At 40.3% G+C, this 25,121-nt stretch overlaps 1 protein-coding gene across 3 annotated transcripts in view; it reads right to left on the bottom strand.

Moving 5' to 3' along the window:
* The window catches only part of SLC8A1 (solute carrier family 8 (sodium/calcium exchanger), member 1), a 414,184-nt gene that overhangs the window by 68,273 nt on the left and 320,790 nt on the right, over positions 1 to 25,121 (bottom strand). The window contains exons 2-8 of one of the 3 annotated variants that reach the window (XM_006882329.1): positions 21,752 to 21,858; positions 18,184 to 18,204; positions 17,743 to 17,760; positions 17,608 to 17,622; positions 15,050 to 15,118; positions 8,267 to 8,397; positions 3,756 to 3,855 (exon numbers count right to left, since the gene is read on the bottom strand). In XM_006882329.1, coding sequence (XP_006882391.1) covers positions 3,756 to 3,855; positions 8,267 to 8,397; positions 15,050 to 15,118; positions 17,608 to 17,622; positions 17,743 to 17,760; positions 18,184 to 18,204; positions 21,752 to 21,858 — 461 coding nt within the window. Of the gene's footprint in view, positions 1 to 3,755; positions 3,856 to 8,266; positions 8,398 to 15,049; positions 15,119 to 17,607; positions 17,623 to 17,742; positions 17,761 to 18,183; positions 18,205 to 21,104; positions 21,209 to 21,751; positions 21,859 to 25,121 lie in introns of all 3 variants that reach the window. The other 2 variants (XM_006882331.1, XM_006882330.1) reach the window with 2 other exon arrangements.

The following is a 25,121-nucleotide window of genomic DNA, read 5'->3' as shown; positions in this document are numbered from 1 at the left end:
AGGAGGAGGAGGAGAAGAAGAAGAAGAAGAAGAAGAAGAAGAAGAAGAAGAAGAAGAAGAAGAAGAAGAAGGAGGAGAAAGAAAAGAAGAAAGAAAGAAAGAAAGAAAGAAAAGAAAGAAAGAAAGAAAGAAAGAAAGAAAGAAAGAAAGAAAGAAAGAAAGAAAGAAAGAAAGAAAAAGAAAAAGAGAGAAAAGGAGGAGAAGGAAGAAGGTGGAGGAGGAGCATTAGATGGAATTAGCTGGACTGATTCTTGATAAATTAGAACTCTGAACTATGCTTCAGAGTCATTTAGTTACTATAGATATAGTATCTATGCTATAGATACTATAGATATAAGATAATAATAACCATACCTAGACCATGAGATTTTGGGAGTGTAAAGATTCATGTAACAAATAGGAAAGAGTCCCTGAGTAATACAAAGTGTTAATGCCCTCAGCTACTAACTATAAGTTGAAGGATTAACCTCTCAGGGCATCTTGAAAGAAAAGGTTGGGTGATCTACTTCCGAAACTCAGCCACTGGGGATGGTGAATGGTGATGGCTAAGGCACATGGTAAAGGTAGCTAAAGCCATTAAATTAGACATGCAAAGACTGTAGAATAGGCAAATAGTCCACTATCTCTACTTTCTCCCCAGCAAAACAAAACAGAAATGGAAAAAATAGAAATAGAAACTGTCCCTAAAAAATCTGTGGCACACACTTCTACTCTAGCATGTATGAGGTAGTATGTAGTTGGATCTGTCATGATGACAATTGGTGATTTCTTAATATAAAAAATATAGGTGACATGCTGGACTGCTATCCAGTGACTCCATGGGATAAAGAACGGGCAGAATGTCCTGCTCCCATTAGGATTTAGACCTTGAGCTTCCATTTGTTTTTGGTGGAGTAAGAAATATTATCATTTTAATAGATGTTTTTCTGTACGTTTTCTTAAATAGAATCAATTACATGACTTTATCTTTGACAGTGACGTAATCTGGCTTGTTGTTGTGTAATGTTGCGTTGGAACTGACCCATAGCTGGCCTTCCGGCAGGTTTTCAGAGACAGTTAGTCACACAGGAAGAGACTGCCTATCCTTCTCCCACATCATCTGGCTAGTTGTCCCAAACTATGTTTTTTCCACTGCCATGCAATGGCCGTACATTTTTGCGAAGGTTTGATCATGGGTTGCAAAAATATGCGAAGTGACCAATAAAAAACCACTGTAGTTCTAGAAAAGCAAATCTGGCATTAATGTCTACTAACAGTGCTATCTTGGCTACTTTATCTTTAACTGTAGAGCTCCACTGCAATCCCAAAGGCACACAGTTCATATCTATCAGCTGCTCCACAGGAGAAGGTTGGACAATGTCCTCCCGCATGATTAACTGTCTCTGAAAACCCGCTGGAGGGTCAGCTATGAGTTGCTTCTAACTTTGCAGCACACAACAACAGCAACAACAATTCCAACGCTTGTCAGTTCTCTGTGACGAGGATCATCAACATCCAGACACACGGAGTTCCAATTCCACATTGTTGTTGTTATGTGCCGTCGTGTCGCTTGCAACTCATAGCGACCCTATGTACAACAGCATTAGACTCTGCTCTGTCCTATGCCAATCTCATTGTCTCCGACACACTCATCCCGATTGCCTCAGTCACCAAATCAATCTACCTCCCAGAGGGCCTTCCCCTCCTGCGCCTGCCCTCCACCCTCCAAAGCATGACGTCCTTCTCCAAAGACGGGTCCCTCTTTACAACATGATCAAAGTATGTCAGATGAAGTCTCAGAATCCTTGCTTCCAAGGAGCAGTCTGGTTTAACCCTCTCCAGGATGAAACTGTTTGTTTTCTTAGCAGTCCATGGTATCCTCAGCACTCTTCTCCAACACCAAAGCTCAAAAGCATCAATTCTCCTTCTATCCTCCCTGGTCATTTTTCAGCTCTGTAACACATACCAAGTGATTGCAAAGGCAATGGCTTTACCAGACACACCTTAGTCTCCAGAGACACACCATTGCTTTAGAGAGGTCCCTAACAGCCGACTTTCCCATCGCAATACGTCTTTTAATTTCCTGGCTGCTGGTGCTGAGAGTGTTGATTGTGGAGCCAAGCAGACTAAAGCTGTGAACAATCTCAATCTCCTCACCATCCATCCTGATGCTGCCAATTGGTCCAGTGGTGAGAATCTTTGTCTTCTTGACATTGAGCCTCAATCTATATTGAAGGCTGTAGTCCCTGACCCTCAGCAGCAAGTGCATGAGGTCCTCCTCAGTTTTAGCAAGCAGGGCTGTGTCATCTGCAGCCATGGCTATTTGTTATTTTGTTATTGTCATATCTCAGCACCAAAAACAATGGCTGACATATTGAAAAATGAGGACATGATGGCTACCATGTGACCACTGCACATGAGCTCACACAACTGCACCCAGAGAAAACCTGGAAACAACTAGGAACAGTTCACGGAGGATTACACTGACTTTACTGCTCAATTGGGATCTGTCAAAGCTCATAAAGCAATTTGGCACATTTCTAACGTTCCTACTCTTGGACTCATCAGCAGTTTCTTATTTGAGCTATCTTTGGCCTTTACTTTATTCTGGTGTAGAAGGAGTATAACTTGTGCCTCAGATGTTAATCTCAGATTTATAGGAAAAATACCAACCATATGCAGGAATTTTCCCCTTCCCCTATTAGAGTTAAGTGTAAATTTCAAATCCACTTTCCTAAGCAATTAACCACAATCTAATGTTCATACATTTCCATTATATATTCAATTGCAATAAACCATAGCATGACTATAAACAGCACTAATGATAAGCAGATACATAATTCCACATACACACTCCATCTATTCCCACTGCACTTGGGAAATTTGTCAAATTATATCCTGTGGCAGATTGGAAAGAGGTCGTTGTGCTAGAAGTCATGGGCAAACTGCTCATGATGCTTTTTCCATATTTTACTGTTTGGGAATCTCTGAATGCTCTAGCTTTGTTCACTAGCTGTTACAATGGAAAATGAACAAGTGAGGGGAGTATCAGTACAAGTTAAGCAAAGATCTGAAAAAAAGAAACACCCCATGACAGTAATGCTTTCATGAATCTTTGAGGGTTGACTTTTCTCTACATAATCACACAGAGAGTGGAGAAAGCTTGGACATGCAGGAAGGGAACACTTCTTTCTGTATTTAATTTCCTACAATTCTGACTCTGGAGAGTTTGAAAAACACTCCATTTTGTAGGCTTTTCCTAAATAAAACTCTGTACTTTGCTTGTAGTGGTATAAACAGAATGTGATTCTATTTCCATTTCTACAGCCAGTACAAACACTAATTTGTTAAACATTGTTGAAGAGAGTGTAAAATGATGCAGATGGTTGTGGTAACTAGTCTTAATGTCATCCTTTTCCACCTATGATTCTGTGGCTTCCTCTGACCTTCCCTTGGCCATTTCATGCTGCTTTCCGAGAATTTTCCAGGCAAAATCTTGTCATTGGCCATCAGTAAGTTAGATACACAATAGACACTAAACTTATCTTGTCTGCTTCCAGAAAGGAAGACAACATTGATGGAGACAAACATCGTGCTCAAAGACATTTGCTAGATAGTTTGTGTTAAGATCTAAAATGTGCATATACACTACAAATATCTTTATTTTTTTCCATGGAACTCCTTCAGTGCTTTATCACAGAACAAGTGGTCACATTAGTAAAACTAAGCTCAGAATGAGCCATAATAATTTGTAACATGCAGAGAAAGGCACTCACCAGCGCTGACAGTGATTGCTTCAATAAATTGCTCTCTCCAGCTGTTTGTTCCAACCACAAGGGCTAGGTTTGTCTTCTTAATGAGTTTGTCCACGGTGCTCTAGAAAGGTTTAGAAGAGTAAGATAATAACTGCTGGGTTTGTTAAGGCCTCAGGACATCTAAAACATTGTTGATTTTTAAACCCCAGAGTTATATAAAAGGTAGCAGATGTTAGGCTCAGAACAACAATATTGACATCAAACACGGTTATGATTATGCAAACAAGCAAAGTCCTTTGTTGGAAACATTCTGAAATGGAAACTTCTCAGTAGCAAATACAATGCCTAATGGCTAATGAAGAGTAGCCTCATGTTTAAAATAAGGGATGTTGCAAAAACCCAGCCATCCCTTCCTCTTGAATGCTTTTGGAACTTACCTGGCTCCTGACTTCAGGAGCGTGCTGTTTGCAACTGAATTAATATATGCCCTGCTCTGCCTTGTACAGCTCTGAAAACGAGAAATGGCAGACAGGTTGAGGTACCAAAATCTCCATTGTACTTTCGTTTGTGTACGAAATGAAATAAGACAGCAGATCTAGGTTACTGAACGATTGCCAAGAAATGGATTTTTCTTAGGCTGCTAATGTTGTTGGCCTCGTGGCTGCCGGAGAATTCTGTTAGCACCCTAATTCTACTGCAGATAAGACAAGAAAGGTCGATTCTTATGTTTTAGAGCACATTGCGCTGAATTTCCCCCCTGTCTACTGCCACTGTGCTGCAAGCCTCTCATTTTCCTTAGATCTTCATTTTTAAGCACTTGGTTTTATACAATTAGCACTCTCTAGCTTTCTAAAAGTCACTTAATATGACAACAAGAGCAGCCAAGCCAAGACAAGGAAACTAAGAAAGCAGATGCACCCAAAGCACTACCACACGCCACAGAGACTACAGGGTGCAGGGTCATTTCCAGAACATCAGGGTCGTTCTTCCCAGAAAGACTACCACATCGACTAGTCTACCAAACAGCCACACTTACTGTCAGAGCCTCTTCGAATTCCCACTAATCGCAAAGGGGCAGAAAACATGTATTATTGGTGGTAGGTCAGAATCTGTACATGATCAGTGTCGAGCACCTAAATGACTATGGTTCAAGAGAAAGCACATTATTTGCTAAAGCAGAGTCATCAAGATATGTAACCCTGGGGTCTTGAGTGAATGGTCAAAGACAAAACCAGGAGTGTCAAGTGTTTGTTCCAGAAGAGCCACAGGCACCAGCATAAAGCAGTGAGAAGATACACTAGAACTAAGGACACTTTTTTAAAACTGATCTTCCTTATATTTTCAAAATCATTCTCTTTTGATCACTACTCCTGGAATCATGACTAGCATCTGTCTTTTCTAATTCAGTCATATCATCTCAAGTATACTGGTTCATACCAGTTCAAAGTTCTGTGCAGAAGCTATCAAAGATGTCAAAGAAACATGGAGCAGGACACTCCAAAGAAAGCTTGGGGCTGAACCAAGATAGGGCATCTCACCTCTTGGGAGATAAACAGTGGAGGAGATGGACAGATCTAGCAATGGAACGCAGAACTGACTGTGTTTTCATAAAAAAACAAGATTTGAATGTAAACTGAGCATGACTGAGTTTTTAAGGATTACGTAGGAAAATGCAAGGTTTCTATGTGTTTTCTGTAGGAATGCTCTTAGCTGAGGTCCACTAGATGGCCACTAACAAAAACAAACTTACATGCACTAACATAGTGTATAAAACCTAAAAGCACTACTATATTGTATTGTATGTTAAACTTTAGTTCATGTTAACCCTGGAGGATTATAGTACATGGTTCTTCCTAGTATTTAATTGCTTGGAGGCTCACGTGTGAAGCAGTTAGATTCTGGAAGATGGCTTCTCTTGTCTTGGTGTGGGTCAGATGTGGATTGCTTGGGTGTTGGTTTTTTTCCCTTGTTCACAATTGGGTGTGAGCTGATTGAATTTGCTGGATTTAGCTAACAATGAGCTGTGGGCTGGAAGCCTCTTGGTTTAGAGTCAACCAGGTCCTTTTAGGCAGGCGTTGTATTTAAAAGGCAATAGGGGTGATAATTGTGTTTCGGTTGAACATTCTTCTAAGTGGTACAGCACTGATCTGTCAATTCGCTGTGCTGAAGTAGCTTGGAGTTATTGGGATGCTGAGTGCAGTGCCACTGGTGTGTCAAACATAATGGTTACCCATCTTTGGACAATGTTTAGAGGAGATCCCAGATTGATTCAGGTTTGGAAGCAGGAGTGGTATCTACTTCCTAAACCACATGCCTCTGGTAACTCTATGAACACAGGGAAATGACGAAAGTTAGATAACAGGGTTCAGGTTTTTTGTTCATAGGGTCGTTATGAGTCGTGCTCAACTTGACAGCACTTACAACAAAACAAAACAGTAAAAGGTGTTTTAAGCCCACCCATTGCTGTGGTGGAGAGGACGTGGACTCAGAGTAAGCACAGAGGTTCAAACAGAACTGCTCTATCGGGTTCCCAAGGTCATAAACCAATGCAGAATCAAGGAACTGGTGGGTTTAACAGGTGACCTCAAGGTTAGCTGACAAATGTTTTAACCACTGTACCATCAGAGTCCTTTGGTGTTAATCAAGACATGCTCCTATTCACCGCATGGTACACAGGAATGCTGGGCAAAGCAGAATGAAGTACCTTTCAAATAAGAGTTTCTGACACAATTCTGGGAGGTCTGAACAAGTTTAATAAAATAACTACATTCCAGAAAAATAAACTTCTTAAGATAACAATACTAGAATTCACACATAAAGAAACTTAGACCCATGCCCCATAGTGTTCTTTATGTTTCAAGGATTGCTGTGCTGATCGTCTATGAGGAGCTGAGAGAAAATGGTCAAAGTAAGGTATTCTAGGAAGAGAAATGTTGCTAGAATTGGGCTCAGACAGAGATCGGGGAGACTTTCAAATGCTCAAATCCTTGGAATGGTTACTAGAGGGAGCTTTTGCTGTCTGAAAGACAGAACTATTCTACCCAGTCCAAGATCACTCGGAAAGCCACGACCACGGCTGCTCCTCCGAGTCAGAGGGCATGTGACAAGTAAGTTAGAGATCATCCCTTAAAGGAGAGAACACACATTTCCTCATGAGATCTGGGAGGCGTGGCGTTCAAATGTCCTCCAGAAATGCCAAGCCAAAGAAACCGCTGCAGAGAGTGACACCCATGAGGTCAATAGATTCCAGCAGAAGTGGTGGTGGGGGGGGGGGGGGGGGCTGAGGGAGCTCAGACACACCTGAATAAGAGATCTTCAGGTTGGTCCTCAATCCTCAATGACAGGCCTTCTGTGGTTCTAGTGTCTGTGCTTATAGGGAGCTAATGTGTGTGCTAGTCATTGTGTGTGGAGCCAGCTCCAGCAGCAAATAAAATGTGGACTCTGAACGATTGATCTTCCCGGAGATGTGAGTACCCAGGTTAGCCCTGCTCTGTCTTCCCGAGGGAGATTACTGGCAGGAACAGTTAGAGAGATCCTCCATTACCTAAAATAAGTTTAGTTGTATTTTTATCTTTGAAGAATCCCATTTTAATGGCAAAAGCATTTTTCTTTGTACCTATCTCCCACCAGGAACCTCAATTGTGAACTGAATTACAACGCATAATTAATGGGTTCAACCACCACCACGGGCATCTAGATGAAATACGGAGCCTGCTTAGTTGGTGGTCTGATTCCTGCTTTGGAGCCCTCACTCTGGTTTTCAAACAGTTGGAGGGGCTTTTTTTGAAAAATAGAAGAGGGGACCATTTTTGTGCCCTGGGTTTGGAATTCTGGAAGGCAAGAGAGGAGGGCTTTCCTCTGTGGATCACCCTGTGGGACCCGGTTCATCTCCACTTAGTCTTCTCAGATGTCAGGGCTGTACTGGTGAGGCTGGCCACTGGCTGTGCAGGAACACAGGGAGCAGCAAAGCCTGGACAGGAATGTTTAGCCCACTGTTTTATGTTCATCCCAGTCCCACATTGTCAACTTTGAAAAGAAAACCATCTTTATCATCTGATTCGGTTTTATCAGCTTGCCTGTAGGAACTACACCTTCAGTTTGATGCCCGTGATTGAATGTCCGAGGATCTGAGAAGGATAACTAAATATAAACAAGAGCTCATCAAGCTCTTTAAGGACAGCTAAACCACCCCCTTACAAAACAACCACCTCCTACTTCACAGCAGTGGGGATGTTTTGGTTCTGACAGATGTATTGCCTTTATTACCCCCAGACTGCTTCCTTCTGTACATGCTTAACTGCTAGAATCACCTTTGGGGACCCTTTGCCTCTGGGTCATGTGGGATGCTACTGCTCAGCGCCGGTTCTGATCTCATTTGGTTGACAGAGCTTTTCGTTTCTCCACTAATTCTATTTCAAATCTAACTAGAAGACCTCAACTCCAGAGCCAGTTCTTGAAATGACATCTGCCTGCCTTTCCAGCTGAATCTTGCAGCATAGGCTAATCCATTAAGAAGCGGAGGTAAGGCCTACCTTGAACTCATAAGATTCCTCAATGATCACTTCCAGCTTGGTGTGCTCCCCCAGGATGGGGCGCCCCATTTCCGCAATGCGCCTCTCTTCCTCCTCTTTGCTCGTCAAGGGCTGTTTGTCATCACATTCGTCTGCGAAAGGCAAGGGCAAGAAAGTTTGCAGTGAGACCAATTTTCTTGGGAAATTCCAGGATTCTGTGAAAAGAAAGCCAAGGAGAGAGGAAGTCCTAATGATCTCCTAAGAGGCCCTAGGGAGTGATCTTATGTCTGGAGGAGGACTGAGCGGAAGATTAGCATATCTGGCAACGCATCATAGTGACAGCAGGTGATTACAATGTCCCAAACCTAAGCTGATGGCTTCTGCCAACAAGCAGTTCAGGAAAGGAGTCCTCTCAGGGGCCTATCACTGAGAAAACGCTGTCTGTACTTAGTCTGGGTGGAGGGATGCGCCAGCTGTTGCTGTGACCCAGGTTCAGCGGCTGTTTGTAAGCATTCCTTCAACAAGTGACCAAAGGAAAACAAGGAAAAGTGTTGGCCTGACCCTGAAGGATAGGGGAGACCCACACTGCGATTTGCTCTCCTTTTTCAGGAGACAACAGAGACAGAGGGATGGTGGAAGGCCAATTCTGATTTGCCAAGAATCCCGGTTTGAAGTCAAGCAGCAGAATGGTCCTTCCATGTTTTGGGAAGAGGCATGTGTTTCCAGTCTCTGGAACAAAGCTGAGATGTGTTAGGAAACTCTTGACAATGTTAATCTTAGTGTAAACAGGGAGGGTGAGGTGAGGGCTTTGGGGAGTGAATACTGACTCACCCTGTGAGTGTGATTATTTCCACAACCTCCATGTACAGCTCACTCCAGGAGAGGTGAGTGGGTGCAGAGAAAATGTTAATAGACCCAAGCGTCCTTTAATGAGGGGAAGCTCACAGTTGGTTCCTCTCTGTATTAAGGTTATAGGATTTAACCAATTCTAAAAAGGCCATGAACTTGTGAAAGACTAAGACTAGTCCTGTAATCACTGACCACCCGCCCACCCCCCCACTCCCCCTGGAGTGAGAGGAGGCCCTTCTTCCTGGAGTTAAGCTGAACAAGAAAAGTCTCCAAGGAGGAAGGGTCTGCTCCACAGAAACACCTCAGCTGTGATGCTCTCACACGGGCTGGCTGCAGGAGTCTAGGGATTGAGGAGACAACAGGAGGGGTTGCCAGGCTCGGCAGTCATACAGAACGGCTTTCCTTTTGGATTTAGGTAGGCATCAGTTTTTATAAGAGTTCACACTTCCATTGGTTTTCCCTTTGCTGAGGGGTCCTGCTAAGAGGGGCTCCACGTGTCGTCTCTCACCACTGCTGCAAGAAAGGCTTATAGGCCAGTTGTTCACTGCCAGGGCAGGAAGCAGATGGGCCCAAGGCACTGCCAGCATTTTAAACACCAAGTGCCAAAACTTAGCTGAGGCAAAGCACCATGTAGCCTATCAATTAATCCTTCAGAATGTATTCAGGAAGTGTCCTCCTAGAAAGATATTTGGAAATCTACTTTCCTCTCCTTAGGGATCACAGGGCACCAAGGAATTAGATGAAGACCAAAAAGAAGGGAGGCTACACTTAGCAGAAGGTGCCGGATGCTAGCAGAGGCACAAAGAAGATGTCAGGTGATAAATTTTAACAACAGAAGTAGTTTTGTTTTGTTTTTAAATAGTAGACTAGGAAAGGAACTTGTGTTCCAAGGGAAGACAAAGGGTTCTGATTATAATTTCCAAGATTTGTCCTGGAAAATTTGCGCATTGAGCCATAAAGCTAGGCTGAGGTCCCATTAAGTCCCATAAAGGAGTTAACCACACAGGAACATCTCAGAGTGATGAGAGTCCAGATTCAGACCACAGCAACAAAGTGAATCATATTTTTTTTAAAATAAACCGCAGTGTATATATCTACACTATTCTGTATTTCTACATAATGTGCAATGGCATTACAAAAGAGTGGAAATGTGAGAATTAAAACAATGTGACCCAGAGAAATGAAGTGAACTCGCATTGTTGGAGAAATAGTAAGGAATGATTTGCTTGCTGTTGGGTTGTCATAAACCTTCAATTTACAAAATAACAAGAAAACCCAAAACATATCAGTTGTGGAGTACTATGAAGTCAAATGCAATACAGTGAGGTGTGTGTCTGCATTTTGATTCTTACCAATTTCTGATACTTGACCCAGAATGTTTTTGCTAGTTTTACAGTGTCAAGTGTCTGTTTTTTAAACCTTGGATGGACATGGATGTGTTTGAGACTTATGTCAAATAAGAATTTTTTTCAAAGAATATAGAATTGTACCACTTGGATTTGTATTTGAATTATAAACGGGGACTCCCATAAGAATGTAGTTTCATTTACAAGTGGCAAGTTACTTGTAATGGGACTCAAGCTAATTTAGGCAGAAGATAGAAATGACAAAAGAAGGGCAATATGGTGGCATTGTTTCAGGCAGCAATTCACAAAATGAAATGGCTTGGAACATGGTGTTAAATAAATGAACATAGTAGCAAATGAAATAAAATCATAGAGCCAGTGAAAAGGTAATTCCCTTTTCAATCATCCTTCAGTCTTTCATATCAAGAAGGAATGCTTGGTTTGATGCTGCTACATCTGAAAACTAGTTTCTAACATTTGGGCTTCTACCATTTTAAGAAAGGAACATTAATTCTCAGTCATAGATCATTTAGAACGTCAAGCTAGAATTTAAAAGCTTTTTCTTTTTTTATTCTAAAATTTCTAGCTTACTTTCTATTTATGACAAGTGATAAGAATTTCCACTAATGTTAGTGGCTCAAAGTTTCCATCCTAAAATTAACGAAGTAAAAAAAAGGTAAATTACATTAAATATATATTAGTATGGCAGGAACATTGCCAAAGCAAAAGTTTAAAGGATGTATGAGAATGACTAACTTTAGGAAAAATCTGTTTTAACAGATTTCATACCAATCTAAAGAAAAACAAGGTACTTAGTTTCTTTCGTGGGTATATCATTGCTCCTAAACTCGAATACACTTTTATGTTACTGCTTAGTCTGGTCTTCATTGAAACAAATTCAAAATTCCAGCTAAAGCTCCTTCTTACATAAATGCTTCAACAATTAATTGGAATGACCACCCTAACCTTGAGTTAATTCTTTAATACTCATTGTGTGTGATGCAAAAGGACACTTACTATGTACTTTATTTTTAAGTACCATCTCCAACTTGTAAACCGGATGTTCCTTGGGTGCCGCCAATAGTTAAATGTTTGGACTTTGAGTTCAAACTGTTAGAAGTTGAAGTTTGGAACGGTAACCTGCTCCTGAAATGCCACGGTCATACAAACTCCGTGGGGCAATTCTACTCCGCACATGTGAGGATCTGAGTTAGAGAGGACTCAACAGCACAAACAATAATGACAACCACATGTAAACTTGTTGGGGACAGAAAAATATGGCTCAGCTCTATTTGAACTGCTCCTGTGCAGCCTCTGTCTCCTCCAGAGCCCCTTACAATGTATGGCACACTTGTCTATGCAAAGTGTTCAAAGTCTGTTTCTACTTCCGGCCACCTTGTGTGACAGAGTAGAACTACCTCATGTTGGTTTCTTGACTGTGATCTTCACTGAAGAAGACCACCTTGTGTTTCTCCTGATGAGTTGATGGGGGAATTAGAAACATCAAACATTTGGTTCAGTAGCTGAGAACTTAATAGTTGTGCCATTAAGCTTCTCATATAGGACAAAATAGAAGCTCCACAGAGACTCATTGCTCGACTCTCTAATTTGCTGTGGGATATTAGAAAAGTCGTTCATCTGTTCTGTGTATACATTTAAGAGATGTCATCTCACTCCTACAATATGTCACCTTGCAGGAACTTCTGGTGTCATGGGAAGAGAGACACTTAGACACGTGGGTAATTTCAGTATTGTGTGGTAAGGGTGGTGGGACCAGGGTTGGTGAGCACTCCACACTGTCTAAAGGGTCAGGGGAAAAGTCAGAAAAGAGGAGGTATTTGAACTTGCTCTTCAGTCAGGTGCAGGGGCTTGCTTGCCAGGTGACAGCTGGTGGTAAGGATGGCAAGAAGGTGGTACAGTAAGGAGAGGCATTCCAAGCAAAAGGATGTCAAAGTAGAAATGTATAGACAGCATCATGGGAGTGGCAGGGCTGCCTTTCCCTAACTAAATCATGAAAATGTAAGAGATAAATGTATTTATATGTAACTTACAGAAAGAAAAATCCTAATTATTACTTCTCTGCAATAATATTGATGCATGACAAAAGAAAGATGTATTATATTTGGTGCGAGGGGGTTTTTTTGGTTATTTTTTTTAAAGGTCTGTCTTTAGATACCCTTTGTAGAATACAGATATTATTTAAGAGCTTGCTCTTGGCTCTTCTGTCTGTGGAGCTTAGTGGCAAGAAGCTGCACTGCAATAATGAAGGCAATCGGTTTGAGCCCACCAGCAGCTCGGCAAGAAAAGGATAGGCAGCTCCTCCAGTAGGTTAACTGCCTCTGAAAATCTGCCAGGGTCAGCTATGGGTCGATTCTGACTCAATGGCACACAACAACAACATTGTGTCTGCTATCTTTTCATGTTTCACACTGGAACAAATAAGCCTCTTTACTATGCTCAAAGTCAGCTTCATTTTCTTACCTGTGCAGAGTGATAACACACTGTAGTTTTAGTTTTGTTTCCTAGGAAGATTAAATCAATTCTCAATTCTCTCTTTTTCTTTCTCTCTCTCAATACATATACATTTTATAAGCCATCTTATTGAAACGTTGGGAATAAATTACTTAATAACACAGCTTAGATTAAAAAATACATAGTTAACAGCCACTGTTAAAATCAATATTGGCAAGACATAAAATAATCATGAGAGAAAATAAATCACTGATGGAAGATCTCTTTTCCCCTGTTGAGTGATTGATTTTCTTTGTAACTGCCAAGAATCTAAGCTAAAATGTATCTAGGATAGGAGAGAGTTTTCTAAATGGATTTTTTTTTTAAAACACTGCTGTTGGGCCTGGCTGCATTTGGACCACCATCACTGCTGGGGAGGAGTCGAAGGTCGAAGGGAGGAGGTCAGGGATTCTCTGTAGAAAACAAGGCAGCACACACATCTGTCTCATTATGTAGATGCTCACCTAATAAACTCATGACATTAATATTTAAAGTTGTGGTGAGTCTGAGCCTTTGTGAACGATGTAGGATTTGGAAGACTTAAAGGTCAGATATGAGACAATGTCATCCAAGACTATTTTGACCATTCACTTAGAACTATGGTTAGAAGTCCAAAAGCAGAGGCCTTTTGCAAGTTTTTAGCAACTGGCTGGCCTCTCTAATAGCACTTTAAGGAAACTGGTACTTGATTTTCCCTGAGGCATAATCTGGACCAGCTCAAGACTGCGTACTGTGATTACTGCACAGAATGTGGGATGTAAGGGTGAGCAAAGTCCTCCAGGGTTACACAGAAGTGTTTCTACTGCCATAGTCAGTGATGGCTGGTGGCAAATAAATAGTAAATATTCTGTGCTCAATCGAGGCTTACGTGCAAGATGGTGTCCAACCACTTGCTGCTGAACTGACTCCAAATCATGGCCATTTCATGTGTGTCAGATTAGAATTGCATTTCACAGGGTTTCTGGAACCAGATCATTAGACCCTTCCTCTGAGGGTGGACTCTACCCACACTGCCCAGGGACTCTGCAACCTGACGATGCAGGTCTGGGAAAGCTATATTATCACCTAATTACCATACAAATGTTGCTTTATCTTCCCTACAGAATCCTCAAAGATGATCTTTGCTCTTGGGGCTAATCCCTTGCTTCCAAGATGAAGGAAAACCAGGCAAAAGAAGCAACAGTAGTTCAGCTTTTTTTTTTAAAAAGAAAAACACACAAAACCAAAATCAAGCAAAAAGAAAACAACACCACCACAACACAACTTTAGTATTAGGAGATATGTCTACCTGCTAAAGAAGCAAGATTGAAAGCAATCTGAAGACAGTGAGACTCCATGTGTTTTGCTGTCAAGTCAGAACCAATTTATAGCTGATCCTTCAGCAGGTTTTCAGAGGCAGTAAATCACATGAGAGGAGGCTGCTCATGCGTCTGCCACAGTGCAACTGGTGGGTTCAGACCACATGCCCTTGGAATTGCAGTGCAGCTTCTTACCACTAGGCCACCAGAGCTCCTTAGTGAGACATGAGTGGGAGAGGTATTTGGAATTAACTTTTCTTGGAGTCGAGGATTCTGAAACTTCATCTGATATACTTTTGGGCATGTTGCAAGGAGGGACTGGTCCTTAGAGAGGGACATTATGTTTGGGAGAGTGGAGAGATGGCGCAGAAGAGGAAGACCCTCAATGAGATGGATCGATTCTGTGAGTGGAGTGGTGCGAATGAGTCTGTTTGAGACAGCGAGGTTGGCGCAGGATAGAATGGTGTTTCGGGCTCTTGTACATAGGGTCGCTATGAGTCGCAAGAGACTCAATGGCACATAACAGCAACAACTAGTGGTTCCTGCTGCTTTTTCCTCAATGCCTCTTGCTCTGCCTTGTGGATTTTACTGTTACTGCTAACTCACCTCTCTCTCCACTACCAGAGAAGCCACTGTATTGCTTAGCGATGTTTGGGGGCGGGGGGAAGTTGTGTGGTGGTGGTGGGTGCACACTAAAAATATGTGACTCTAATATTTAAAGACATCAAGAACACTTTCAGGTAGTCAGCGTCAAGTTAATCCGACTCTGGAATCTGAAGGTCATGAAGAAATGCAAGTACCTGTGAGGCGGATTACAGTGGAGGGAATCGGATGTTCTCTAGCATGAACTTTCCTGAAGACAGGCTGGCCTAGCAAAAGGACAGGCAGAAAATCAGCAGAATGGAGAGCACTGGCTTGTCAGCACACTGTGGAATTAGTAAGCTGGACATCACATCAGATGCACACATCGCAAGCAGAGTTAGTCTGGGGTTTGAGTGGTGGCATGTCATCCCCACCGCAGAGTGAACAAAGTGCTCATGAATCTAAACTTCATGAAATGGGCTACACAGCCCTCATGGGGGTGCAGGCAAACTCCTAGAGGTGCCCAAAATGGAGACCCAAGATCCTTGAAAACACTGCTTTCATAGGCAGCATGGAGCAATGAACAGAAATCAACCAGATGCCCGAGCTTCATGGGATAAAAATGCCAATAACACAGACTTGAAGAACTCAATAGCCTACACAGTCCTCCCATGGTGAAATGGGAACAACAACTTTTGTCCTATTTGTTACAGGTTTCTTTAAGAGTCAAACAGCATGCTATCTAGGGACATGCTTACACTCTTTATTTCCTAGGCAGCTTGCATGGGAGTGTGCCTATACTTGCAGGCTTTGCAAGAGTAAGTCATTGTCACAGCAACTGTCTGGATTAACCAGGCCTAACGTTCTCATTGAAGTCCCGGCTCAGCTGACTGCTAGCTCTACCTGCTGCTGGCTTTTGCAGAGAGCTCCCTGTGCCTGGGCATCATGAGACCTGGGGCTCAGTGCCAGCTCTGGCAGATAGTTTGTGTCTGTAGTTGCAACTAAGTTTCCTCAATTACAAAATGAATTAAAGGGGCTGTGTTTTGTGGCTTTTTGTTTTGTTTTAACCTTTGTAGCAGAGTGAGAAGTGCATTCAACTATCAGAATTTTCATAATCTGTCTTCTTTGAAAAGTCAGGTGCTTAATCTATTACATGATGGGCATAGTACGGCTAGGGTACTTTTCAAGAAGTATTTTGAGTATGGTATGATTTCTTTAACTGGGAACAATAGCATCTTTATTAGCATCATCTTTTATTAGTTCTGGGGATCAAACATGCCTCTCCTCACACCATTTGAGGCAGAAAAAATAATTTCTTTTGAAAAATCTGTTTATGCACCTTAGTTCCTCCCCTTTGGGGTTTCCTTCATTTCCACTTTGACTAGAATTCATGCTGATGAAATTTAACAGATATAGGATGTGTGTGACTAGAAATGGTTCTACGTGCCACTTCAAAACAGAGGAATGAGGGGCTTGAGGAGAAAGAAAAAAGACAGTGCTGGCCCTGGCACGAGCATCACAGCTCTGGGCTCGGAGTCAGCGGGTTTGGCTCTGAGTCTTGGGTGGTGGTTTGTGGTACACAGATTAACATCTCTGAATCTTCAGAAGAGGGGTGAGAAATTATGCATTTTAAATCATTTTGTCATTCAGAGCTGTGTCAGAGGACTGGTGGAGTGCAGCAGCCCATGCTACCATGCTCACTGAATAACAGGGCTGTGATGGAAACAGACAAACAGAACAAAAGACTAGAGGGGATAATGAAGGTAGGGGTGTATCAGCACAAAGAACCCCATATTCAAAAGGTTCACCTTGGGCAACTTGCTGCAAAGCTGACTGGTCATGGATTTATCACTTATAGTGGTTTAAGTTATCCCCAACCCCTATTGTAATGTTTTAAAATTCAGAACTTAAAAAAATTTCCTTCTTATTACTTGTATCCACTTCTCCAGTTTTCAGAAAGTCGCAAGAGTACTGACATGAAAGAACAAACTGGAAACTACTCTGCAGGCTGGCCCATTACAGCTCCATCCTAAAGCTTCCGAAGAACCAGAGCTACTTTTTATGTTTATGTTCTTTTATAAACATGCATGGATGGGTCTGAAAATATTAGGGGTCAAGAGAGAGGAAGGTGCAGGGCACTATCTTTCTCCTGTGTTCAAGAAGACCACTTCTGATTTATGCTACGTAATGTAATCAACACAGGTTGAACAGCACTTTGAATGTAAATATTTCTAACTTTTTTATTATTATTTCAACTTTTATAGAACACTTTGCCATGCCCTTCAAGTGGGGGAATATTGCTTGTGATGATGTTATTAATGCTAAAACCTAACTCCCTAAAGATAGGTTGAGGGTGGTTGGTGGAATGTGGGAACCAGAAGTGTTGTATCCTCACCCTATGATCTGGCCTTAATAGGACCCTGCGTCTGGGCCCTACAGCCCTAGTGCATGTCAACTCCCACACTTCCCTGAGGCCAGCAATATGTTTAGTTTATTCTATATTCTCTGGAGTATCTGGCTGGGCAAACTGCACATCATCAGTGCTATATAGGAAAATCTGTAAATTGATTAGTGTCAAATGGAAATAATTATAGGCTCTCCACACAGATTTGTTTAGAAAAATAAACACAGATGTCATTAATGTGTAAGACATTAGCTGTGTAAACCACTAAGGGCACACCATGCACCACAACTAAATGTTAATACACAATAGGATTTTTGTTTGCCTTTTAAGAGTATCTGGGGAAAATGAGGAATAATTTTAGAAAAGTCTTACCATAGAGGCATTTTCCTTTTTATTTCCAAAAGAAAATAGAGTGAGAAATGATTGTTTAAAATGCATTAACACAAAATAAGAACAGACAGTAAAAAAATAAGATTCAATCACATTAAATTTGAAAAATATTCATACCTGTTATAGTGAAGCCACCTGAAAAAAAAAGAAAATAAAAAGTTATAGTTAGTTAACTTATATTCTCAATAATAAATCCTATTGATATCTGACTGCTAAACCACCCACCTAACTTCTGAAAATTTGCCAAGCTATATTTACACTTAAGAAAAATATGAAAACATCTGTTCAATGGTATAATCATTAATCATTCTTTTAAGACTGATAGCACGCACAAGTTTAATTCTTGTGCATACCTAAGACATTGCCAATTGTTTTTAAACTTTAAACTAAACATGTAATATAAATTACTTGTCTTTACTAAAAATGAAGTCTTACATGATAATCTGACTTGCAAATCAATAGAGATAAAAGAATAGTCAGAAAGCTACTGCATCACCTGACAGAAATGGAAAATAACCTAGAAAAATGGAGAGGAAATGCAAGAAATGAAATGCTTACCAAGCTCATTCAATAACAGGGCTGTGAAGGAAACAGACAAAGACAAACACAGAATAAGAGACCAGATGAATAATGAAAGTAAGAGGAATATCAGCAGAAAGAAATCCAGGCAGGTCTGATTAGAGTGGTAGGAAGCCACTGTTAAAAAATAGGTGCACCCCAAGGCAATGTGCCCTTGAGAATAGTTCCAAGTCAACTACTCAAATTTTTTCACATGACTGTGACTGATTTTATGTATACATGTATATCTGTGTTGTGTGTGTGTGTGTGTGTGTGTGTATACACATACACATATATATATATACACACATAAACACATATTATTTTTATATTTAGTAAGAGTTCTATTGTATATGTTTATGAAAATATGTACATATTTATTTAGTATACATAGTAGAAATATGTTATGAAGATATTCTAAAATCTATTTATATGAGTAGTCTTCTTCATTAAATTTGTATGGAAATTGATCAGTCCAATATCTGCAAGTCTTAAATAAGCCAGGATCTCAGTTGTCATAACTTTCTTTCAATTGTAACACATAAAAAAATACAAGAAAAACCCATTTTGACTGCAGCACCTGGAAGGAGATTTTGACCTAAGATTATGTTTTCTCTTTGTAAAAGAGAAAACTGGAGGCAATATTTTCTGAATCTTTTGGTCACTAAGAAATGTTTTGGGTTTTTTTTTTGTTTTTTTTTTTTTTAATATTAAGGCCTAAAGGTCTCAGGAATGAGTGTTTATCAATGGATTCTCATCTGACTTTCTGTACATTGTAAACTGATAGTCAAAATACTTACAGTGGACATGGAAGTTCAAGTCCACAAAACTAACAAGGCAAATGGATCAGGGAGGAGCAATGCAAATGTGACTTTCTGGCTATTTGCTGTTAAGACTGAAAAGACCATATGTTTCATTTTGGTGGAAAGCTACCTGGCTAAATACACAATTATATGTTAGAGATGGGAATGTCACAATTACATTTGCTGGACAACTTCTCAGTTTAACAACATATTAGAGGACAGTTTTGATAAGTCAATAGTTTGACATAAAATGACAAGAATCTACTTGATGGCTGTGAACACTAGCTTTTGCTACCAAGGAATCTGATTTTGTTTTTATGCGACAGCAAATTTAACTAACACAGTAATTGAGAGATCCATATTCAAGATGCTCTTCCTTTAGATAAAAGTCCTTTGGAGAACTATGTTTAGAAGTAAAGTGCTTTTTCCTGTTTGCTAAGGAGGCATTTTGACTTTATCGTTGTAAGAAATCAGCACAATTTTCTAAATGTCTTTTTTCCTTCCATCTATTGGCGTTTATGAATTGGGTTCCGGTAAAATTATTTCCAGTGTACCTTCTCTATCACTCAAAATGCTTCTGGTATCATTTTGCACATGATTAAAGCATGCATATTTTTTTACTGCTGGTCTCTGAGCTCTGGTGGCCTAGTGGGTAAGGAGTTGCACTGCCAATCCAGAGGCAAGTAGTTCAAATCCACCAGCTGCTCTGCAGGAGAAAGATAAGCAATCTCCTCCCATAAAGATTTATAGCCACTGAAAATCCACTAGAGTGTCAGCTATGAGTCAGTTCCAACTTGATGACAATAAATTTGTGAGAGTTAGTCCGATCCTGGTATTTCTAACAAATGAGGAATTGGTTCTCCCAAATGATGTGTCAACTATAAATTGTTCCTCAATATTTGTTTCTTACACACAGAAGTAGCAATATATTTGGTGTTGGGGTTCACCCCCCCCCCCCGCACAGTGTCCTATTCAATCATTTCCTAAACTACTTCTTACTAATTTTTTGTGGGCAATTTATAAGAACTATGAATATGTGGAGTGTTCATTTGACATATATGTTAAAGGAACAGAATTTTTACAAAAGTATCACTATTAAAGGAGAATCATAGAAAAATTTAGTAAGTGCTTAAAAATATTATGTAGAAAATGGATGTAAAATCCCTAACTTTCTTTACCAAATATTGATAAAATATATTGGAATCGGGTTAGAAACTTGTTTTCCCTGTCTCCTTTTTTAAAATAAATTATTTTACTAATTTTAATGAATATTTACAGAGATTTTGGATTTCCATTCACTCATTGCCTACTTTTAAGAACTATACTTTTTGGACATGTAATTATGAATCAATAAAATCTAGTTATAAGAATACTGCTTTTTATTTTTTGTTCTTCTATGCCTTAAAACATTAGATCTAAAAGGATCACATGATCAAAAAAAGATTTTAGAACTTACCACTGAATGAAACCTTTCAAAGGCTAAATTACTACTGAAGGATCATTTCCTCCTTTTTTTGAAAATATGACTATAGTTGTATCTTTTATTAGCTCTTTTAAATGTCATTATTTGATAATATAAAAATATGTCAAATGAACACTAGATATCAATAACAGTCCTCTTTCAAAATCTAAGTTTCATTAAATTTTATTTATTTTAAAAATCTGAGTTTCTTAAAACACTCTTATTAGAGACTTCAGAAACGTCCTGTTAATTACCATTAGTTTCACCTATAACTACTGATAGATATTAGGGAATCTTTATCATGAGCATTTCAGGGAAGATTTGGTGCAGGAACCCACATTTTAGAATGACTGTTGAGTAGTGAAAAACTATACACCCAGCCTAATCTTTTATGTTGCCTCCTCTAAAGGTCAGAAATCTCTTCCAACATTTATCAAATCTGGTAAATGAAGGTTAGTTTGCATTCCCTGAGGAGAATTGGCATTGCTTGGGGCACTTGTCAGTTAGGGAAGGGAAATGAAACTGCTAAAGCTTCAAAGGAAATGAAGTACAGTTCTTGCAAGTGAGGAAGAGGAGAGAGTTAAGTGTGAGAGTAGGGAGACACGGAGAGAGAAGAGTACAATTTCTCGCTGGTATGTCTTTGTATACTCTCACACCTTTCATTCCTCTTCTTATCCATTTTGGTTCCTCAAGCACAAGGGAGAAACTGCACTCTTTCTCATATTCCTCACGGTCAAATATTCTAATGGTAATGATCTTCCTGTGGGAACACAAGACAAAGGCAAAACAAATGGTTGGAGTGACACGCTCATGCTCTTGGTGTCCACCAAGGTGAATGTTACTGTGATGGTTATGGAGGGAGAACCGGCAGCACATGGACCTCCGCAGCGATGTAAAAGGGCATCTGAGGGCATGCCAGCTGGACGCGTTTGTTTTTATTTTGGCTTTTTAAAAATTGCTGACTCATCACTTTCACAAATTCGTCCTGTATAAATCAGAAGCCAGACAGTGCCCTGTCACAGGAAGGGAATCAGAAAGTTGACTTCATTTTGCAATTGTCTAGCCTTTGTGGGACACTTCTGGAAAGGAGGTTCCTCATTGACTGCACTGAAAATTCACATGGCCAATCTAATGAACTTAGTTGTGGTCCCTGGCCTGCTGAGGCGCGAGGAGAGGTCGATGCCCTGTTACACAGGCAGAGGGATGTGTGCCCTGTCAGTCATGTTGTGAAGAGTGCAGCATCCAGGGAGGCACAGGCCAGCAGCGGCTGAGGGCTCGGCCTGGCCTGGAGCAGCTCCCCCACCTTTCTTCTCACTCATCTCCACCAGGCGGGGCTCTCCAATCTCAAGGAAGAAGGTCTTGTTTTTCTCATACTCCTCATCATCAATTACCTTGACTGAGATAGTTTTGCTGAAACAGAGAAGAATAGAGATTGACGAACAAGGGCAAGTGGAAAGGGAAGGGCAGACACAGAACAGAGGAAAAGCAAGGTTAACGAGCTGTGCTGCATTTCCCCACAGAAGGCAGTTGAGGAATTTCTGTACAGCCCTTCTTGTCTTCAACAGTGACCTGAAAGCAGAGGAAAACTCCCCTGCCCGGGATCAGTGAATTATTTGGGGCAAAACTCAGTCCAAACAGGCATGTCATCATCATAGAAAAGGAAAAAAAAATCAAATAAATAGCAATTACAATAAGAGGAAAGAAATACATATATATTCAGTAGTTGCCCTGACAGCAAGACAGTCTGTGTTATGTCCCGGAACTCAAATCCCTCAGGGGGGTGGGGGGGAATAATAAAACCTTCATAAATATGAACAGAGACTATCTTTTACTGATTAGGACATGGGTCTTTTTTTTTTTATTTCCTTCACTGTACTTCATTTTATTTCCCAAAGCAATATTTTTTATTACAAAATCATATTAACATAATACATAAAATATCACAAAAGAAAATAGAAAATATTTCTCTTTTCCCAGTCAATGTCCTAGAATCAAACTCATTCAGCTATATCAGATGGTGAATTTTTGTGTCTATAAAGAAAGCTATGTTGCTTTGAAAGTTGTGGGAGGGAGGCAGAGGAATCCTATCACGGTAGTCATTTTTATCCTTCAGAATGCTCAGTTTCAATTTTTCTACCTATGCCACTAATATTATCATCAAATTCCAACAATACACCAAGCCAGTTTAACAAGAACTCTTCCTGTAATCTAACTTTTGGCACTCTTACCTCTAGGCCCCAAAGGCTTTGAGTAACTGGCACGCAGGTAAGACAAATGCAAATATGCAAATCCCAACTCCCTGTAAGCAGCCTTGATGACTGAAAATAAATCTAACATTACCTTTTAATTAATAAGGGCTTAAAGACTTCATGTACTACAACTTACTCAGAGTGTCTTAAATACTTATTTGTCCTTGAAAAGATTTTTCTTTCAGTAATTCAGGCTAGGAATGCACGACTCAAGTTTTTAAAACAATGTGTGTGGAGAGTCAGTGAAACAAAGAAAGACCCTCATCCAAGTGCACTGACATGGTGACTGCAGCAATGGGCTATTGTGTGTCAGGAAGTGTGAGGTTGGCACAGGATAGAGCGGGGTTCAAGTCTTTTGTTCATAGGGTCTCTATTAGTTCTACTTGACTCAATGTCACCTAACATTAATAACAATAGCAGCAGCAGCAGGGACATAGAGATTCAATGCCATTCTTTTGTTTTGGTAGAATTTTCTAGGCTTTCTGGAAGGACAATTGCCTTTATTTTTAAATGGTCAAAGTCATTAAGTTTCACTTAGACCTACACACACCAGTCAATGGGTACCAATCCTTCTTGGAATGAAAATAGATGGTGACTATAAGCAGAAGTTGCATTCAGTTATTTGGATTTCTCATCTCCCAAGACTAAAAGCATGAACCTTGCTTTCTTGACTAGCAATGTGGAAGTGAGATCAAAAGACTAGTTCAAGTCCTCTAGGACTCAAGTCCTCAAGACCTACCCTGCTCCTCAGCCAAAGAATATTCCCGTATGATGTTCAAATCCCAAGTTCTACTACGAGGGAGCTAGAGCTTATGGATATGCCCTTTCTGTCTCAGCTTTGTCCTCAAACACTTAAATAGCAAAGTATATGAACAGGTGTGAATGGCTATGTTGCTGCTGTGTTTCTTCGAGTTGGAAACATCCTATTGCCAACCCTCCAGTGGGTGAGAGGCAGTTAATGACATGGGAGGAGATTGACCATCTTTCTCCTGTAGAGACGCTGGTGCAGCTGGTGGATTCAAACCAGGTGCCTTGAGCAACACAGCACAGCTTCTTACTGGTAGGCCACCAGAGCTCCCGTTGTTAAAAAGTATGTTTTTATGTTTAAAAGAGATATATGACTAGGTATTTCTGTCATCACAGGAGTCTAGAGCGAGGGCTACATGGTGGAGGGGACCTGGGGGAGAGTTTGTAAAACAATGAAAGAATCCTTTCTTTTACTTTTCCATAATTTTTGACTCATGTACTTATAACTTGTTAGTCAAATTTGTGTCTTCTAGGTTGCAACACCCCCATGATACATCTTCAAGGATATGAACATGTACGACCAAGCACAATCAATAAGAGTGCATCTAAATTCCAAAATCAATCTCCATAATAGTCTATGTGTTTCCTACTGCCAAAGGGGCCCTTTAGAGTAGTGAGAGAAGATCTTCACCCTGAAACCCACAGCGTCCCTTTTCAGCAGGAAGTAGCTAAGAGAATACACCATCCCCTTTTCCTTATGAATCAGGGTGAAGTCTCTCTCAGGGAGGAGTGATAGGGAATGGCAAAGGACACACCGACAAAGGAGATTAATCAGAACTGACTTTGACAAGCACTGTGGCAACTGGACAATTAAAACAGACATTTGGATGGCGGGGAAGAAGAACAAACTGGGGAGGAGGGTAGAGAGAATGGTGCAGCAATGAAGGAATGAAAACCCAAAATCCCTGTAAATGTTCATTAAAACTAATAAAATTTAATAATAAAAAAAAGAAAAAAAAAGTAAGTTTTTAAAGAGTAGATAGATATTTATAAACCACCAACTACATGGCTGTTTCAACTACACCTATATAATGAAATACTGAACAACAACTCCTTACTATCAAGTCAGAACTGATCACAGCTGACCTTCTGGTAGGTTTTTAAGGGTGTAAATCACATGGGAGGAGATTGCCCATATTTCTCCCTGGGAGCCACTGGTGGATCTGAACACCATCAGAGAGTTGTGGCCTCAGGTTAGGAGTGCAACTGGCTACAGACTATACCACTCGAACTCCCTAAACAATCAACAGCCCTTCTTAATTTCTAGGCGTGACCTCTGGAAGTCACCTCCATATCTGATCTTAAAAAAAATTAACACCCTTCTCTGACTAAAGATACATCTGATAATTCCTTAATACTAAAACCATGCAAACTATTTGAAACAGAAGAGGAAGCAAAGCATGATGAATAATGTGTAAACTTTGCATTTTATAGTTAAAATTGATATTAAAAAAATGTATAAAATTAAAAAAAACTAAAAATGTATACAATTTAGCTTACAAAAAGAAACCAAATGTCTTTAATCTTTATCATGAATACTTTTTTCATTTTAGGTGTTATTTTCTATTTTATATCCTTGCATACTTAAAGTATGGTTGTACATGTTTACTAAAGGCA

This window comes from Elephantulus edwardii, unplaced genomic scaffold, assembly GCF_000299155.1.
Source record: "Elephantulus edwardii isolate Elephantulus edwardi_28Jun2011 unplaced genomic scaffold, EleEdw1.0 scaffold00019, whole genome shotgun sequence".
Lineage (NCBI taxonomy): Eukaryota > Metazoa > Chordata > Mammalia > Macroscelidea > Macroscelididae > Elephantulus > Elephantulus edwardii.
The sequence above is the reverse complement of the archived record's forward strand: the minus strand, read 5'-3'. Positions and strand labels throughout refer to the sequence as shown.